This window comes from Cricetulus griseus, chromosome 3, assembly GCF_003668045.3.
Source record: "Cricetulus griseus strain 17A/GY chromosome 3, alternate assembly CriGri-PICRH-1.0, whole genome shotgun sequence".
Taxonomy (NCBI): domain Eukaryota; kingdom Metazoa; phylum Chordata; class Mammalia; order Rodentia; family Cricetidae; genus Cricetulus; species Cricetulus griseus.
The window spans coordinates 148,406,851-148,426,658 of record NC_048596.1 but is presented as its reverse complement, the minus strand read 5'-3'; the positions used below and the strand labels follow the sequence as shown (position 1 = coordinate 148,426,658).

The following is a 19,808-nucleotide window of genomic DNA, read 5'->3' as shown; positions in this document are numbered from 1 at the left end:
TCTTGATGTCTGTGCAAAGACTAAAAGGTGGTATAATTTTAATGTGATCAGTTTGTAAACATTTGGTCATGTGTATCAGGCCATGGAAGAGCACTTTCTTGACTCTTGACCCTTTGCAGGATGCTTTCAAGAATAAAAGCTCTGTTCCCCATACTCTATATTTTACTGCCAGACCATAGGATCTTTGATAGCTAGTGTCAATTGTCATCCTGTTAGAATGTAGTGGAATCATTTGGGTAATGAGCCTTCGGACATGTATATGGAGGACCATTTCTATTAGAGTAATTAAAGTGGGAAAACCTGCCCACTATGGGTGGCACCATTCTCTAGGTGGGATCCTGGACTGTGTAAATGGAGAAAGGGTTTGAGTAGCCACACAGGCAGTCATTGCTTTCTGATTCCTGACTGGATGCCATGTAAACAGCTGCTTCAAGTTCCTGCTGCATTGACTTTCCTGCCATGATATGCTTGAATGGTGAGAGGAAATAAGTCCTTTCTCCCATAAGTTGCATTTGCCAGGGTATTTTATCATAGCAACAGCAAACAAAACAAGACAGGCCCCATAAAAATTCTTGCTCACAGGAAACTAAAAAAATCTAACAGATGATAAGATTGATCAGAGGGTGTGTCTGGACTTCTACACCTTGACAATGTCTGTGATAGTGCTAGGGAGAAAGGCATGCCTTGATTATCTGAGAACACAGATCTGAGCTGGAAGAGAGTCCTTACCTCTTCACTTCTCCATAAGTTAAACATATATGTGTACTTCCCAGGATAGCCCACGAGCTTCCCTTTAAAGAAGGCCACGTAAAAGCAAGCTGAGTAATAGTTCACAAACTGGAAGAGAAACATCTTCAGAGTGAGACTGCTCTCATACTCCTGGTAAGTTCGAGGGATTTCTGCCAATAGAAACCACCAAGGATAAATGCTCTTTCCCTGAATGCTGTACTTATAAGTAGCTATCTAGGCATGCCGTCTCAAAGTGTGTGAACATGCTCCTTGTTCTGACTCAGGCGACCAATGTTGAGGAGCTGTGTGTTTGTGCTGGCTTCTTGTTGGTCATGTTGTGTTCATCCCATGGCTGGGAGAGTCTAGGAAGCAGTCACTACATTTCAAGGGTGGGGATTTCTCTATGTGTAATAGAGTCTGAATGTGGAGTTTGAATCCCTACAAGATGGGAAGTGCCCCTCACCATCACTGCTAGACACTACAAAAATCCCATCTTGCTTCTCTCTCCTTCACCTGTTGTCAAGTTGGTGTAAACCAGGTAAGCTTATGGCTAGGGCTGGGAAGGTTTCTAACTCCATTGTACTTTCCTTCTCTTGAACTAAACTGTACCCGAAAATGCTGGCAGAGATAATATATGCTTGCTCTTTCCTTAATTAAAATGCAGTCATGGTTTGTAAATTAACAAATTCTAAAGATAAGAAGTATTAACTTCTCTTCAAAGTCTGTTAGAGAATTGCGAGGAGTGCAGAGAGTAAGGGAACACACTTTCTTTCAAGAATGGGCAATTTCCTATTAGAACAGCTGACCTAGACATTCCCATGACACTTTCAGGAGTAGAACAAAATATTCCAAGGACACAGACAACTTCCATTTTGGTGAAGCTCGGTTGAATTTATTAAAAACATCTCAGAGAGAAGCTCAGGGATAGTTTCCACTGAAGAAAGCCATGACTTGATGGTGTCTTTCAGAACATTTTATCTGCTGTGATTTGCTCACTATTGCCCAGAAAAAAAGGAGACTTGAGTGAGAACTCAAAATTTGAAAATGATGCAAGGGTTGTTCCCAAGCAGTGCTTGCCTGGTGCTTGCCCTTGTGTGGAGCCATGAGAAGGGATGCCCTTGACTGCTAGCTAAGGGGCTAGGCTTGTCTATCTCTAATGGGTCCAGATAGCAACAGAAGCACATGTGCTCTTTGCAGTATTCCTTGCTCAGGTCCTTGCTTTACCCATGATCCCATCACTTTCCATTTCAGGAAAAATTTGAAAACTTAGCAAGAACATAATCTAGGGTGTAACAGATGCCACTTAGACAGAGAGGCACCATGCTCAGGAGGGGCTGGTGTTCTGTTTGTTTTTGTTATTTTTTTTCTATCTCAGAATGATTTCCAGAAACAAATACCTTCCAGAAACATAACATGTAAAACTAGATCATCCCATGGTTTTAGTACCCTGGGAATACTGAGATAAGAGCCCTCAAAATGGCCCAAGGAGTCCTGGAGTCTTTTTAGAGTTTTTCCCTCCATTGTGAAATGACTGAGTGTGGATCTTAAGGAATTACTAAAAATCAAGTGTGGATCTGCTCAGAGAACAAAGCAGGCTAAAAATTGTACTCTTCGGATGCCAATTCCCTGTGAGGGGGCCCAAAAATGGATGTGCAGTATTGGCTGAAATCTTTGTTTACCTCACTCTCATAATTTGGCCAGCTTACCCATTTTTGTAATCCAGGCAGATATCCTCTCATAAAAAAAATTCAAGATCAAGATGGCAATACAATTCAGACATGATCCAGAGAGATTGGTGGCCAGCTGGGGGGTGAAGAAGCTCTTTACATTCTGTAAGGTGGCTTCACTCTCCATGAAGCTGGCAAAGGTGGCAAAGACTGACAGGCGATACACAATGATGGACACCATGCTGCTGAGGAGGAGACCCATCTGAGGGGAAAACCGAGAGCCACTGGATGTACTGTTTGCCCATTCAGTTATAAGCTCAGCAGCTGCATAGGCAAAGCAACCCCTCTTACCATAGAGGCATCAGATAAAATACCACAAGGTAGAAAGAAGGCTTAAAGAGAAATCATTTGTTGGCTATGGGTTAAGCATGAAATAGGGAAAAACCATTACCCACTGTGATGTCAAACATGGTCAATTCGACAGAAGACACATCTAAGTGAGTTATTCAGATTATGTTAATTGAAACAGAAGAGCCATCTTAACTGGGAGTGATGCCACTCCATAGGCCTAGGATCTGGACAGGATAAAAGGGGGAAAGTGAGCTGAGTACTGGCTGGCATTTCTCTCTCTTTTCTTTGTGACCCTGAAAGCAATGTGACCAGCTGCCTCAAGTAGCCATTGCCATGCATTCTCTGCCATGATGAACTGTGTCCTTGAACTGTGAACCAAATTAAACTCACTTTCCTTTTAGTTGATTCTTGCCAGTTATTTTATCATAGCAATATGAGAGGGGACTATTACAACTTTGTAATTCATTTTATCAGTGTTTGCTAATGACAGCCTTATTTCTGAATCCTTACTCTGGCTTGGTATGTTTTGATGTGGCTCTTGAGATAAGCTTATCATTTATCTTCTGTCTGTCTATTTTCCTTGCTGCCTGTCTGTCTATCATCAATGAACCCTTCATCCATCCATTTATCTATCCATCATCCATCCAACATCTATCTATCTATCTATCTATCTATCTATCTATCTATCATCTATCTATCTATATTATCTCTACCAATACAGACTAATTTTTAATGTTCTAAAGAAAATAAAACATAATCCTGAACCAGAGATTTTGTAGCCATGAATGAATTCCCCTTCAGGAAAAATTTGCCAAAATATGATCTAGGCTTTGGTTATGTAGTTCCCACAACAATTTTGTATACATTGTATATTGCCAAGCACTATGTCTCTATATCAATTCAATGACTGGAAAACTTCAAAGTTGAGGAAGCAAATCACATTGTGTGATAAGGAGAAAATGAGAACAAAACAACAATTCTGGGACTGTGCTTCCAAGTTCGTTTCTCAGAATTGATCCCAAGGTCGTTATTTGTTTCTCCTTCATTTGTCTTTTTCTTTTAAAGTTCCTATGTAAGCTAAGGAAACATATTTCAGCTAACTATTTAAAGATATACAAATATTTTAATAAGAACTGTTAAAACTGTACAGTGTACATATATACACACATACACACAGGAGAAGTTAAACTCTAGTCTAAAATAGTTAATTTCTTTACACCTCAATATGAAATTCTCTCAGAGGCTAACATCTTCATCCCTCTTCCAACTGAGACAAGTTCACAAATTTAGAAAGGAAAGGAATCATGGTGAGGATAAAGGTATTAGCTATAGATATTGAGAGAAACCAACTCCCTCTCACAGATTTGTCTTCTTCGGATTTTATTCTGTTTATTTCAACAAGAAAAGGATGTTTAATTCTTGGTCAAATGTGTAGATACTTTAAGGAAATGAATGATGTTGATAACATTAACCAGAGACTGCAATGAAGATGAATATAATGTTTTGCTTTGGTTTCAAGGTATCAGTCAATGAGACAGACAGGAACAGGCTGTGAAATCTGGACTCTCCCCCCACAACTTTTTACAAATTTCAGTTTGGGGGAAAATCTATTTAAATTATGGCATGCTTTGTATAAGAGGTGTAGCCAATGTAGGAAGAATGGGGCATTGCAGGAATGATCCAAAAGCCTGATGCAGACAGAGTTATGGAGATACTGTGGTTCATCGAGGATTGTGTTACAAAGAAATGGTAAAAGATTGCAAAATGGTGCTTACCCCAAAGGTCACTGTGGTCCCTGACACAAAGTACCATGGTATGCGATGGCACAGAGGCATGTATGGCTCCATCTCCTGTAATATTGGAGAGATAAGTCACACTTCATCCTCACAGTTGGGAATCCAAATGACAGTAGAACAGTCAATGAGTATGCTGAAGGTAGAGACCTCACAAAGGGCCCTCTCATTACTTAGCTCATGGAAAGTATCTCCTTCCCTTGAAGAGAAGGCCATAAGACCCCAAAGTGACATTCCACCTGAGCTGAGAGACTTGATTGAGACAGCCTGCTTCCTAAGTGTTGGGTTACAGTGGCCTCCAGGGTCTCACAGAGACAATGTCCAAACCAATGTATGCTAAGGTACAATTTAATTCCAGGTGGAATGTTTGCTACTTGTTTTATAGCTTATGAAGTTCCTGTGTTATTACCCAAAACTCAGCAGGTCAGGCTCTTCTCCCTGAGTCTTCACAACCTTTAATATACAAAATATTAACTGGATCCACTGACATTCTGAGCTACAGTCAAACATGGATTTTTATTTACAAAGATTGCTATAAAGTAAAGAAGATCTGTCAGGAAATATGCAAACCATAGAATTATACAAAATGTAAAATTACACGCTTATGGATTTTCAAATTGGACCAAGAGTTACAGAACATTCCCTGGGCTAAGAAGCCTTCTAAGAGCTCTATGGATATGCAGGCTTTGCACACATGTGTGCACATGGGATCCTTTGCACTGGCCCTGTGTACACCCAATGTATGTGTGCTAGTGCCCATTGTGTGTGTATGTGTGTATCCACACACATGTGCCATTGATACAGACCCACATGTGAGATTTCTGCTTAAACACTAAAATCTATTACCAGAAATGAAAAATTCCTGTCTTGTCACTTTGTGTCTGTTAGAGCTAAACAAAATAAGAGAATCATGGAGAATCTACATATTACTTGCCATAAAGGCCAAATGTAAAGACTCAGCCCATCTTTTATGTTGGTGAAACCAAGTGGCATGCCTCTGTTGTCTTTTTCTACTATGAACAAACAAATACACGTCATCTCATGTCATTATTTTATCCAATGTATTTTCTTAACACCTCTTCTGGCTTAAGAAAGAAATGTTCCCCATAAGCTCAAACATTTGAACACTTATTCTCCAGCTGGTGGAACGGTTTAGGGTAGTTATGGAACCTTTAGGGGGTATAGTCTTGCAGGAGGAAGTACATCACCATGAGAGGGCTTTGAGCATCTAAAGGCTAGTCCATCCTCTCTCTCCCTCCACCCCGCCACTTCCTGTGTGTGGGTGTAATTCTTGGATTCCTGCTTCAGCTGCTGAGCATTGAGCATTTCCTTTCCTGACTTTATGGATGTTCCCTTTGTAACCTAAGCAAAAACTAAACTCTCTTTTCTATAGGTTACTTTTGCCAATGGTATTTTATCACAACAACAAGAAAAATTAACTCACACAACACCCAGATTAAGTAGGTATTAAACATGCTGCACATTTTATGATATTTCAATTAAATTTAAGAGATATTGGCTTATTTCTAAACTGTGAAAAGAATCTTGGGAGTTGTACTGAAATGGTGCTATCAAGAAAGTACAGGATTCTACAGAAGACATAGAACTTGAAGTGTAGCACACTCTTTCTCAGAGCACATAACAACTCCCAGCCTGTGAAGCTAACAGTCTGCCCTCTGAAGGCAAAGCATATTCCACTTTCAAATGAGAATAGGGAGGTTGCAGGAAGTCGATGCCTTAATCAAGGACACACAGACAGTTTGATGGTTGAAGATATGAAAACTTAGACTCTTCTCACTTCCAGTGGAGTGACTTTCCCATCAACAATCTATGTAAAAGCACCATGGAAAGAGAAATTCAGTCAAATAAAACTTCACTCTTAAATCCACTGTCTTAAAACAACTACTGTTTGAGTTTAACACATTAACTCATTTCCATATACACTAGCTTCCATTTTACTTCTTCTCACCTTGTAGTAGAATTACATATTTCATATTCTGATGCATTGGATTTGCTTTAAAAATAATCTAGTAGCAGGAGGGTGTGTGGATATGTACGAAAAAATGCTGTCTCTGGCGTGAAAATGCAATGTTGAGTAGCAGGTCCACCCATGGGCTGAACTATAGCTTTCTATTTGTAAATATGTTTGAAATTTTTCATATATATGACTATGTGTACATGAGGAAAAATAGGATCTTATTGATTAACTTGTATATTGATGGGACATGACCATTCCAGGGCAGCCGATAGCAGAGGGTTGCCTAAAGCAAACTCCTAATCCATGTCTACTGTACCTTCGTCACAGGATTCATCTTCTTCAGTTTACACATGGCTTCAAACTCAGGCCGCAGCTGGAGCTGCTGCTGTTCTTCTTCAAAGTCCACCAGATCCCACTCATACTCAAGCCTGGCTTGTCGCTGTTTCCAGAACTCCAGAAACAGTGTGACTACAGTAGAAGAAAGCATCAGGGTGGGGCCATCAGTAGATGGACAAACAAAAGCTGCAGGACAGCAACCCTCGGGGATGGAGGGGTAGCTTACAGTTTAGAGGGCCTGTTGTTCTAACAGAATATCTGAGCTCCATCCCCAGCATTCACATCTTGGGGCTTATAACCACCTTTAACTCCAGCTCCAGGATATCCAATGCTGTCATGCCTCATTGGGTAGCCAATGTGCACCTATGACATGCATGTGTATGTGCATGTTTGCACACACAATTGAAAATAATAAAAATACATCTTTAAAAAAGAAACTTTCACTTCTGCTTTTAATTATTTTGTTTGCAAAGCACTTCACATGTCAGTTGGAAATGTTGACCATCTTTGGTGGGTTTTTGATGATGGTTTTTATCAATGACTACTTTTGGTGTGACACTAAGTAATAACAAATTATTCATTATGGAAATTCAAGTTAATTTCTTAGTAGTTAAAGCTATAAATTTCCAGATCATCTACACTGCTTCCTCACTGAAATACTGTTATAATATTTCATCTTGACATTAGTCAAACACTAACAACTGGTATAAATTTTATAAACAGTATTTGATGAGTGTAGAAATATCTTAAATATATGAGTTCAATTGCCAGCAACCACATGGTGGCTGATAACCATCTATAGTGGGATCTGATGTCCTCTTCTGGCATAAAGAGTTGATACAATATATATATATATATATATATATATATATATATATATATATATGAAATAAATTCATATTTTAAAAAATACTTCCAGTGCCAAGAAAGTCCAATATCAAATATCAGAAATACTTGTGATCAAATAACCACAAATGAGAAGTGTAAGAAGATGACACCCAATCCATCAAGCTGCATCTTCAGTGTTAAAATTTAAGGTCAGAATGTGCATAAAAGTCCAATTTTATGTAAGTCATGTAAGCATATAGTAAAGCTTTCATGTTGTAAATACAAATTTCCCCATAAATTCACATACTAAGTATTACTCTTAGAAGGTTTATATTTAAATACATAAAGATATTTGTTCCAGAAGCTGGGGATATACCTCAAAGGTAGAGTGCTGGCCTAAAATGCACAAATCCCTGGGTTCCATGCCCAGGAGCACATAGACTCTGTGTCATAGTGCACAGTAGTAATGCCAGAATTTAGGAGGCAGAGGCAGGAGGATCAAGGCCATCCTCAGTTACACTGAGAGCTCAAAGCAGCCTGCACTTTAAGAGATCTTATTTCAGAAAAGTTTATTCCAGAGCCATTTCCAGTGGTAAAAAGAAAACAGTCAGTTACCCAAATTACACAGCAGATTAGACAAAATGTGTTAAATTCATCAATAGTGAAAATACAAAGAAAATTAAGTTGGAGGAGACTTTGTACTCACCCCAGATCCCCATGAAGATTGCAAAGAACACGGTTGACTCATTATCAAACAGATGGGAGAACTGTAAAAGCAATACCATCATAAAAGCCACTTAATATGAAACACATCACCATAGGAAGGAAGCTCTGTCCCACCATATGGCACACTTACCTTTGAATGCAAGCACGTAGTGTTCAGTCTCCAGTAATCGCACACTTCATCACAAAGTGGACACATGATCATCTGACCTCCGATGTTAGGGTCACAGATTTCCATGCTACCCAGAGAAGTCAGATAAAAAGCAATGCAGTTTGGAGTGGACAATTTAAGCAGCTCTCACCAGACTGTTTAATGAGTGTCCACTCACAACAAAAGTGGGGACAAAAAAACAAATGTTTCTATAGTGGCATAAATCATAGTCTACAGAACAGATTTCTTAGACTACATTTTTAAAACATTTGATGTAGAAAACCTGAGCAGGGTTGAGCCGGATAGGGAATGAGGGGTCATGAGGTCCTACTCTTAGTGGAAGAGCTGCTGACAATTGATGGCTGGTGCTGGGGTACTGAGAGTGAGACCACATGCTCCAGTACATAGTGCTCCATGCATGCACATGAGGGCAACACCAAGTGGACTCGGGTTTAAAAGTGAATGCAGGAAATCGGGAAGGAAAATGGAGGAGGAATTGAGGGGGCAGGGGTGGATTTGCTTAAAACACAATGTATGCATTATGAAATTCTCAAACAAAGAAAAGAATGAATGGAGTTAAAATAAATGAAATTAAAACCTAACAACAACAAAAAGGCAGTTTTCACAAAGCCCTCTTCAAGGGGAAACATTACATGTGTATCTGCTTTGAAAACACTGCCTGCTACCACAAGGAAGCATTTGGAGGTAAATGGAAAAGTAAGGAGACTGCAGAAGCTTAGACCACAGCAGTCTCTATTTGTGCCAGTCTCTTGTGCTCACCTAGTTTGGTTATTTTCCATTGATAACAAGCCATAGATGAAACAGGCTAAGCCAACAAGAGCCGCAATCAACAGCATTTCTGTGTAATACCCAAGAAACACAAAATAGATTCCGATTTTTTCTCCATAATAATCCCTGTGAAAGAGAGTCAAGATCAGAGGCTGGAAGAAAACTGTGGGTCAGGTGCACCGACTCCATTCGGGCAGGCAAAGTTTATAGTTGTAGAGCTTAAAAGCATTAGCCCATGGAAAAAGGAAGCCATGAGGCTAGAATTTAAATTTTAAATACCATATTGAGAACTCGTGAATTTTAAAGTTTCCATGTGTTTTAAGTAAGTCATTAAATATTAAACAAACATATTATAAATTATTAAACAAAGAAATGTAACCTGTAGCAACTGACAAGTTAGAGTGGCAGACACAATCTGCCTGAACGATCATTGTCTTGCTTCTTTCTCCAGTTGAAGTGGATGCTCTGATGGCAGGTGTGCCTTCGGCCCTCGCTTCGCAGAGTGTAGAAGCTTACAGTGTCGTTCGGACTACCTGCTTGTACTCACAGCCAGGTTTAGCTGAGTTCACCCTCAGAGACCTTCAAACAACCCTCCCTGCCTCAGAGAACTCGTCACCAGGTTCATGACCTTCCCACAGATGTGACTGCTCTGAGGGTCCCTGAATAGCTTGGAGAACTACAGATAGTGACCTGCGGTTTCTAAGTTTGCCCTGCGAGGGGACAACAGTGAGTGAGCAAGAGGGACATAAATGTCACCTCCCACAGAGACCATTTTCAGCAGATTTTAAATAGATTTCTCATGCCCCGCACTGATTCTTCAGCTTTTGAAACCTTTCTAATTAAATAGGTGTCTCTCTGTGTGTTGCATTTTCTTTTCAATGCTGATATATATTTTTGCAGTTTTGCTTTTAATTTTTTCCACATTGCTGTCTGTCACGTTCCCTAAACAATCTGCTATGGACACTTCCCCAAAGTAAATGTGAATGACCCTGCATCTCTTGGAAATTTTACTAAAGAATAAAGAAATTTCTATAATACTGCACAATGCCAAGATCACCAAAAGACACTAATATTCTTTTTCTTTCTTGTTGGGACCCAGCCCCCACGGGTTCTCTGTGAGTTGTTTTCCAGCATAACCACAGGTACCTCCTGTTTTCCTTGCCTTGCCTACTAGTATCAACATCCTGTTCTGAACATTATGCCCTGTCCCCATCCCCTTCTTGTTTCGTTGGCAGTGGGCGGGAGTTGTGGTTCCCTTGTTTATGATAGGGCGTGGGAGTGCATTATGCTAGCAGGTGGTGTTTTTCCATCTCCTCTTGTATATAAACTGCTGCTCCAATAAACCGATGACATTCCCTTCTACCAAATGACCAGGAGTTGTGTCCTTAATCCACAGACTCTCGCCTGGTCTGGTTCTTTGGTCACTGGCGCTGGCGCCGGTGACACTTTCTGTCTTTCCTTTTTGAGAATCTCACTCTTTAGCCTAGGCTAGCCTTGGATTCTCAGCCAAGCCCCTACTTCTGCCTCCCCCATGCTGGGATTGCAATGGATGCCTGTACTGTATTTAAGTACTAAATATTTATTTTTTAAACATAGTCTATTTGCTTTCCTTCCGCAGTATTAAAGCTCACAGAATCCATTTTAGGAAGTTCAGTGAGTATACCCGCCACAGGCACAAGAATTCTCAGGAATTCATGAGGAAACTGGATGTCTGAAAAACTAGATTTTTGTGTTTTTCCTTGCCTTTTTTCTTTTATTGGAAATAGATTTTTCCATTACTATATTTTGATTATGGTTCTCCTCCCCCAACTCCTTCAAGATCCTCCCCACCTCCCTACCCACCCAAATACACACCTTTTCTTTCTCTCATTTAGAACATAAACAGGTGCCTAAATAACAGTAAGATAAACACAAACCAGAATAAGAGAAAACAAACAGAAACCAAAAGACCCAAAGAAAAACACAAGAAGCACAGACACTGACACACACACATTCACACACACACACAGAAAACTCATACAAGATCTGAAACCATAAAATATAAACAAAAGACCTGTGCCATAAAAATAAATTAATAAAGATAAAACAATAAAAAATGCTGTCAAAACACTGTGAGACTAAAAATCCTCCCAAGATTCCATAGAGCTCATTTTGTGTTGGCTATTTTTTTCTTTGTGAGTAGTTATCAATTGGATATAACTTGTAAGTTTGAAATGGGAGCTTGTGCCTCCTCTCAAACCTTGGACCTTATCTGGGGCAGCCCTGTGCAGGCAGGCCCTCTGCAGGCTGCTGTCATCTCTGTGAATTCATAATGTGCATTGGTCTTGCTGTTTTTAGAAGGCTTTGTTTCCTTGGTGTCCTCCACCCCTTCTGGCTCTTAAAGTCTGTTTGCCTTCTCCACAGAGTTGAGGGGAGGGATTTGATGGAGACATCCCATTTGGAACTGAGTGTTTCAAGGTCTCTCACATTGTGCAGTTGCGAATTTCTCTATTTGTTCCATCTACTGCAGAAGGAAGCTTCTCTGGTGATGGCAGAGTAAGACACTGATCTATGAGTATAGCAGAATGCCATTAGGAATCGTTTTATTGCTTTGTTCCTTCAACAGAAAAGTAGTATTTAGTTTTCCCCCAGGCTTATGACCTATCTAGTCTCAGGCTCTTGGCCACTTAGACAATGTTGAACATAGGTTGCCTCTCAGTGAGTGGGCCTTTATTCAAAGCAGATCACTGTTGGTTACTCTGACAACTTTTGGGCCTAGTTTAAAATGACCACTTTTATCTCCCATTCAAATTTCAAGAATAATATCTCTTCATATTAAAAACATAAAAGGCCTGTAGGCTTATAATTATTATTAAAATTGTCTCAATGTAGGAGATTGCTGAGCCATTTCCTAAATAGGGTCATATAAGAAATGAAAATTTATTGTTTATAAAATGAGGAAGTATAGGAAGTGTTTTTTACTAAACTGTGGATTTGGTGAATATACTTAAAAGCACAGGCTAACAAACAAAACTTTGTGTATGTGTAATTTGCATACTAAGCGAGTATAGTAGGCTGCAGCCATGGCCCTCGTCTTATCTCCATCCTTTTGTTCATTTGTTTGTTTCTTGATAATCCCAGGCATGTACAATACGCATTCTGATTATTTTAATCCTCCCTTCTAATCTTCATCCCAACTTTACACTCCCTGTCCACAGTCACAGCTCCATTGTTGTTTTATGTGATTTTTATTCTCAATTTGAATTATGTGTGTGTATGTGTCTCTGTATACATGCACAGAGTGTAATGCTCACAGAGGCCAGAAGCAGGCATTGGATGCCCTCAACTGATGTCACCAGTGATTGTTCCCGGTATCCACTCAGGTGTGGGGGCTAAGACTGAATTTGTGTCCTCTGGAAGAGCAGCATATGCTCTCAGGTGCTGAGCCACACTTCCACTTTCAGTTGTTATTTTGGCACAGGACCACACCCAGACTGGCCCTGAGTCAGTCTGTACCTCAGGTAGGCCTTGGCTTGTGACCCCCTACCTTAGCCCCTTGAGTAACTAGGATTATAGACCTGAGCCACCAGGGCTGGTACCACTAAACTTTTTATTTTGATGGCATTGAAAGCAAAAGGCACATCATTTTACTATAGTAAAAATATAGATAATTAAAATACCATTTAAACATTAAGTATTATGACATTAACCTTTTCCTTATTTGTGACAAAAATCTAAAAATTCAAGAAATATTTAAAAGACTCAAATACATAAACATTCCTTTTTTCAAGTATTTTTATGAAACTGGCATGTATATTGTATTTCTTTTTTTTATTTGTATATGGTATTTCTTAAGATGCTCATTTTACATTCCAGACCACTAACTCATACCATCTATATACCCTCTATGGACAGAGAAGTTTCAGTAGTAATGTCTGTGGTGTGTATGAAGGGGTCTATTTATTATGTCCATGATGAAACAATATGAGAAATTATGGCAGAACTGATTGGAATAAAGCCTTGAGGAATCAATGAACAAAAGTCAATATTTGTTCTAAAATAACTCCTTTGCATGTAAGTGAACTGGCATCTGAGGATCAGATATCCCACTGCCATGGTGTTATGAACATACCATTAGAGTCATTGCTGATCCACTTATTCTAAGTTATTTAGTATGTAGAGGTGTCCAATTTTATCTCTAAGCATCAGGACAAGAACAACAGGCACATTACAGAGAAATTACATGAAGCTGTGACACTGGGAAGGAAGGAAAAAGTGCCAACAGAGCACATGCAACTGTAGATGAAGATACCTGTGACAGCAATGCTGGTATTAGCATTTTTCATGGAATATGAAAAAATTATCACTGCCAATTGCCAAAAGAAATTTAAAAATACTTGGACACGGTACAGAGTTCACGTGGGTTGTGTGTAATCTGCGAGAGGAGGAATATGTATCTGAATCCTCTCTATTTGGCCTATCTCCATACCCAGTCACCCACTAGTTCCCAGAAGTTCTGTCCTAAAGACAGCTTTCTAACTGTCTTAGTTAGGGTTTCTATTGCTGTGAAGAAACACCATGACCATGACAACTCTTCTAAAGGCAAGAATTTAATTAGGGCTTGATTATATTCGGAGGTATAGTCCATTATCATCATGGTGGGAGGTGTGGTGGCAAACAGGCAGACCTGGTGCTGGACAGGGAGCTGAGAGTTCTTCATCTTAGCAGGTAACAGAAAGAGAGAGACACTGAGCCTGTCTTGAGCATTTGAAATCTCTAAGCCCACTCCTAGTGATACACTTCCACCAACAAGGCCACACCTCCTCCAACAGGGCCACACCTCCTAATAGTGCCATTCCTTGTGTGCCTACTGGGGACATTTTCATTCAAACCAACACACTAACTCATGGCTGACTCTTTCCCCTGATACCAGTGTCTTGAAGATCCTCGGTGTTTGTGGGCCCATTTTTAACAGGCCTCTTTTGTCTTTGGCTTCCTTCTTGTTCCATCTCTGTGTTTTCTTTTCACAGCCAGAATCTTTCTCTATTTTAGTTCTCTCCTAAGAAAAGTGTCTTTCTTTTTATAATTTCAAGTCAAACAAACTGCAGTAATATAATGCATATGCAATAAAATGTTTTGTCTGAATATACATTTATATCATTTATATATTAGAATACATAATTTCATTTTAAAAAATTAAAATTTTGTCTTTACTTTATTCTTTAGAATTTCATACATGAACATAATGAAATATGATGAATGCAACCCCTGTCTTCTCCCTCTAGACTCCATATCCCTCCCATCATGCCTCACAAAAAACTTGATGTCTTTTTTTGTTTTTTTTAATAATTCATGAAGCCCAGTTACTGAGCATGTTTCAAATGTAGGCCTTTGTATAAGCACAACCTGAATCACACCCAGAACACCACCACCAGCTCAAAAAGGCCCTGCACTCATGCAACTGCATCTTTCCCCAGACACCCACTTCTAGGCAGCCTCTCTTCTGTCTCCAGGGCCTGTAGTTCTGCCCTTCCCAAAAGAATGGTTTTAATAGTAACACGAGTGTGTAGCTTTCTGGGTCTTCTCCTGTCCTTCAGCACAGTACTTGCAAGTTTCTCACCTGGTGCTAAGTGTGTTTCTGTATAAAAATGTCACTTATTTACACAATACCAGTTCTTAGATGTCTCATGGTTCCGAGTCTTTCCAGCCAAGTGGCTTTGAATAGTCAAATGATGTCTCTGTGGACAGGTGCTTCATTTTTCCTGGTTAAATACTTGTGGGTAGAATGGGTTGATCACTCAGAAAGAACACATTTAACTTCGTAAGAAGCTAACCAAGTGTTTGGCCATGCAGTCCCGCCAATGGTGTCTAGGATTTCCAATGGCTGCCAGCCTGGTGCTGTGATCTTTTTCTTGTGTGGCCTTTGATTTTGACCTCACTCATAGCAGCACAGTGTCCCCTCGATGGCATTGTTTCTATTTCCCTGTGGATGACTAGGCATAGGTTTCCTGGTGTGCTGCTGCCATCCATAATCATAATTCTATAGTGAAGCATTTGTTAGACCCTTTTGTCAGTTTCTATATTATCACATATGTCTTTCCTACTCTTTGAGAGAAATATATTTTATTGATATGTTTATTGTATACATTTTTCTTTTTTTCTTTTAATTATTATTTTTTATTTTAAAGACTTATATTTACATATCCATCCCCCTTCCCTCACCCTCCTGTATTGTATACATTTTCCATGCTGTACTATGTCTTTAAACAAACACTCCTTATAGTGTGTATTCTGTCTGACTTGAGAAATCCAGGCCCCATTCAGGACCTAGAAATTCTTCTCTTCTACACCCTTACATTTTTTGGTAGTTTTAACTCTGATATTTATTAATTTAAGTTTATACTTATATTTTTGCATAGGAAATGGTTCAGATACACATCTTGTACGTGTTCATCCACCTGGGCCAGTTTCATTTACTCTTGCAACTGCCTTTTCTCACAGGGACTTCTTAGTCACCTTTGCTGAAAAGCAAGTCATTGTTATATATGTGTCTATTTCTGAGCTCACTTTTTTATTATAGTTCTCATTTGGAAAAATTTCAAATACATGGAAAAGTTATAAGAAAAATTAAAAACATCTACATATATCTTTGATTTTATTATTCATTATGCATTGATTGTATGTATGTTTAAAAAATTGAGATTATAAAACCAAAATCTCTGAGATCAATATTCACAGGCCAGTTTCTCCTGTAATCTAAATTTTTTTAATTGGGAAATAAAATTTGTATACACATACAAACTAAAATGTAGATAAATCACATCACATATTCAAAGGAAAATAAAGCATCATGTCCATGTTAAAGACACAGCATTTCAGTACCACAAGTCCTGCTTGTACAAGGCAGAAATTAGGCTGATTGCATCCTAGCTAAATGCTATGTCCTGACCCTTAATAGCCATGCTACATCCTTCCTTTCATAGATGGAGGCAACAACTATCATATTCCAAAGTAACAATTAATACTGAAGAGAGGGGCTGGGGAATGTAGTGAGTAACAAAGGCAGTGAACACAGTCTCCATTAGAACTGTAAACCAAGATCACTCCATTGGCTTTTAATGGTCACAATGCTGAATGAACTTACCGAATCAAATCTAAAGGTTGTTCCTTGTAAAAGTAGGAAAACCGAGCCCAGTTCTGGCGAAGGATGTATCTCTCATTAATGTGAGTAGGAGATTTTGATGGCTTCCAATACTGGCCCTGCGCACAGTCAAGAACAGAGAGTATAAGAGGAGAAATTAAGGGACACAGATGATGGAGAGGGGGCTTCTCTGGATCGATGGCCAGTGGACAAAACTGACACCATCTTTTACTGATGGATTTCTAATTCATATTCCACCCACGTGAAATCATTTGCTAACATTATCTAAAAACACCACAGTCAGAGTGTATTAAGCTGGCCTAGTAAACAAAGTGACACACAAGCAGCTGTTCAACCCATTAGAAAATTATGTGAACATGAGAACTGCTAAGGGCAGTGTGAGTGAGTTTCCCGCTTCAAGTTAAACACAAGTGAAGATTTATGATAAACTGAGACATCTTATATCCTACCAAATCGAGCTTTTTGATGTTCTATAGGTAACTCCACTGACTTTCGAGAAGTGAAACTTACAGACAGTGTCCTTAGAGTGGTGTTTGGGGATGGTGTAAAACACCACTCTATAAGCACACAAGAGATAACCCAGCACTTTGAGATTTGCATTCAAAACAGGTATTAAAAATGGTGCCATCTAGCTGCTCCTATAGACAACTCAGAGCCATTCATTTCCAAAGAACAGATGAGGCTGAGCTGAAAGGCTGGATGTACAGGTTCAAAAACCCCAGTACTATGTATGGCAGGAGTTGGGTTTAAACAGGGCAATAGGTTAAAAGAATCAATGTCCTGCAGGTAAATAAATGAACAAAAATCCTCCAAGTCTTCAAAACCTTTGTAAAGAAACATTGGCAAAGAATGCCTGGCAGCATGTTCACTAATCTAACAGGACCTTTTTATACTAATCTAACAGGACCTTTTTATACTATCAGTATCTTGACTCTGAAGTCCCCACACCATTCTTCTCCAGAAGACTGTGGCTGTCTTAGGGGTGGGAGGGAGGCGTTATAGGAGGGCTGGTCAGTTTCTCCTCTTTTACATTAAAGGATCACACATGAGTTAAAAAGGGAAATGCTTATATGAAATTGCTGCCGCAACCTATGGGAAGCAGATCACAGTCTCCTTGTAGAATCAACTTAAACTCATATTTCACAGTGCTGATCAGTTGGTTGCAGTTAAATTCAGGTGGAAAAGTTTAAAAATCACTTCTAATGAGAGACAGAAAGAGTGTGGACTTGGATGGGAGGAGAGGTATGGAGGACCTTGGAGGATTTGGGTGAGGGGAAATCATATCAGAATATATTGTATGAAAAAATCTGTATTCAATAAAATAAAAATAGGAAAAATATCACTTCAGCAATGCAACCATAAGACAATCAGCACTCAGAATGGAGAAAAATGTCTCCCATTTGTTCCAATGTAAATGTGTTTCTTCTCCTTCCTGAGGGATGAATTTCTTGCAGGAAATACATCATATAAAAGTCTTTTACAGTTAGGACAAAGCAATTGAAACAGGGAAATGAGATCCAAGGGATAGTCTACCTGGTTGCTTACTGTGAAGCCACAGTGAAACTGAATGGGCTTCACCTTCCAAATGCAAACACCACCACCCCCATCCCAAAGCCTCAGGTTGCCAAGCTATTTTAAGGTTTGACTAACTGGCCTCAACATCTGGAACATTTACTCCTTTGTGGAACATATAAAGCTCCATATTTTTGTGCAATGAGTCATCAATTCCAAAGAAAAAGGTCTTTGGAATTTTGACTGTTAGTGAAAATACTTGATGTCTGGTATCTTCAGCACCCTCAGCTAGTCATCTGCTTATTTTCTAGGTAATCCCTGATCTCTGAACTTGGAGTCATGGTAGGTAGTGTAAAAATAATAGCCAACAAAACTGCTTTCCCTGTAATGGAAATCAGTTCTACATTTGATGGATAAATGTGAGTTCATTTACTACTTTTTTGTTATTGTTTTTGTTTTTTTGTTTTGTTTTGTTTTGTTTTTCGAGACAAGGTTTCTCTGTGGCTTAGGAGGCTGTCCTGGAACTAGCTCGTGTAGAGACCAGGCTGGTCTTGAACTCACAGAAATCCACGTGCCTCTGCCTCCCGAGTGCTGGGATTAAAGGCATGTGTCACCAATGCCCGGCTGCATTTACTATTTTAAAAAGTCAAAAATCTATGAGAAGAGACATTTTAGAAATTTCTGAGTAATATGATACCTGATATATATATATATATATATATATATATATATATATATATATTCCGGAATGGATTCTAAAGAGAATATTGTGGGCAAGTACAAATGACCATTAAAAAGACTTTCCATTTGAAATGCCAGCATGAGAAGGTGTTGAGTGCACTTTAGCCTCACTAGTGAACTTCTCAGCCTAGGAATCTGGAATATTTCCCTCAGTGAAGGAGTACTAAGTAGTTCATAAAGAAATGGAAAGATACTGGACAATTGCTCCATCCCCCAGGAAGGTGAGCCCTGACTGTGGGAGAGGAAATGGGGTCTGCATTATGGAGGTCGCTGATACTCACATCATGGAGTGGGTAGGCAGATAAGTAAGTGCTCGAGTTTAGCAGTCTTTCAATCCCAATCTTTTTCTTCCCCTCTTCTACTCCAAAAGGGCATCGTGACAGAATATAGTAAACCTGCCAGTGGGTACCAGAGAGAAATCAGCACATGAATCCTTCCAGATAAGTATGCAGGGACCTCAGTACGTTAAATCTATGAGGTAAAAATGAGAGGCTAAGCACACTAAACCAAGAGACCTCAGTACCTGGCAGAACTTCATGCTTTTTTTTTTACACTTTGAAAATTGCAAAGTGGTTGTGTCTCTTCTACTATGTTCTAGTCACCTCTATCAGCTTTCTCTTTGGTGTTTCCTGTGATTGTTTTTTTTTTTTTTTTTTTTTTTTTTTTTTTTTTTTTTTTTTTTTTTTTTTTGCAACCCTACTTATTCTTCTTTGCCCTTCAGCAGCTTGTCAAATGCTGAATTTTCAGCTTGCTGAATTTGGTCCTTCTGTCACTGTGTTAGTTACACTACCTAGCTTTCTTCTCTCACATTTCATCTCTCAAAGACTCTTTGCCTACACTGGATACTATCTATGGATTGTCATCATCTAATCTGGTCATCAAGCTAAAGGACACTTAATATTCGTCTTGCTTAGTTGAAAGACAGAGGGCTGAGTGTTCTCTTGTGGGGAGAGGAAAGGAAGGTTCAGGGACCCTCTATGCCAATGTTCCTGTTCACTGGGGCTCAGGGTAGCCTATGGTCAGGTTCCTGTGAGGATCAGAGAAGTGCCATCAGTTGGGTAGCATTAGT

General features: G+C 39.3%; 1 protein-coding gene across 1 annotated transcript in view; it reads right to left on the bottom strand.

The window, feature by feature from the left end:
* Positions 1–19,808, bottom strand: part of Ano5 (anoctamin 5) — a 65,544-nt gene that overhangs the window by 12,642 nt on the left and 33,094 nt on the right. The window contains exons 9-17 of the mRNA XM_035441657.1: positions 19,021–19,134; positions 16,469–16,584; positions 9,337–9,471; positions 8,539–8,644; positions 8,389–8,449; positions 6,835–6,986; positions 4,523–4,597; positions 2,436–2,658; positions 730–899 (exon numbers count right to left, since the gene is read on the bottom strand). Coding sequence (XP_035297548.1) covers positions 730–899; positions 2,436–2,658; positions 4,523–4,597; positions 6,835–6,986; positions 8,389–8,449; positions 8,539–8,644; positions 9,337–9,471; positions 16,469–16,584; positions 19,021–19,134 — 1,152 coding nt within the window. The remainder of the gene's footprint in view (positions 1–729; positions 900–2,435; positions 2,659–4,522; positions 4,598–6,834; positions 6,987–8,388; positions 8,450–8,538; positions 8,645–9,336; positions 9,472–16,468; positions 16,585–19,020; positions 19,135–19,808) is intronic.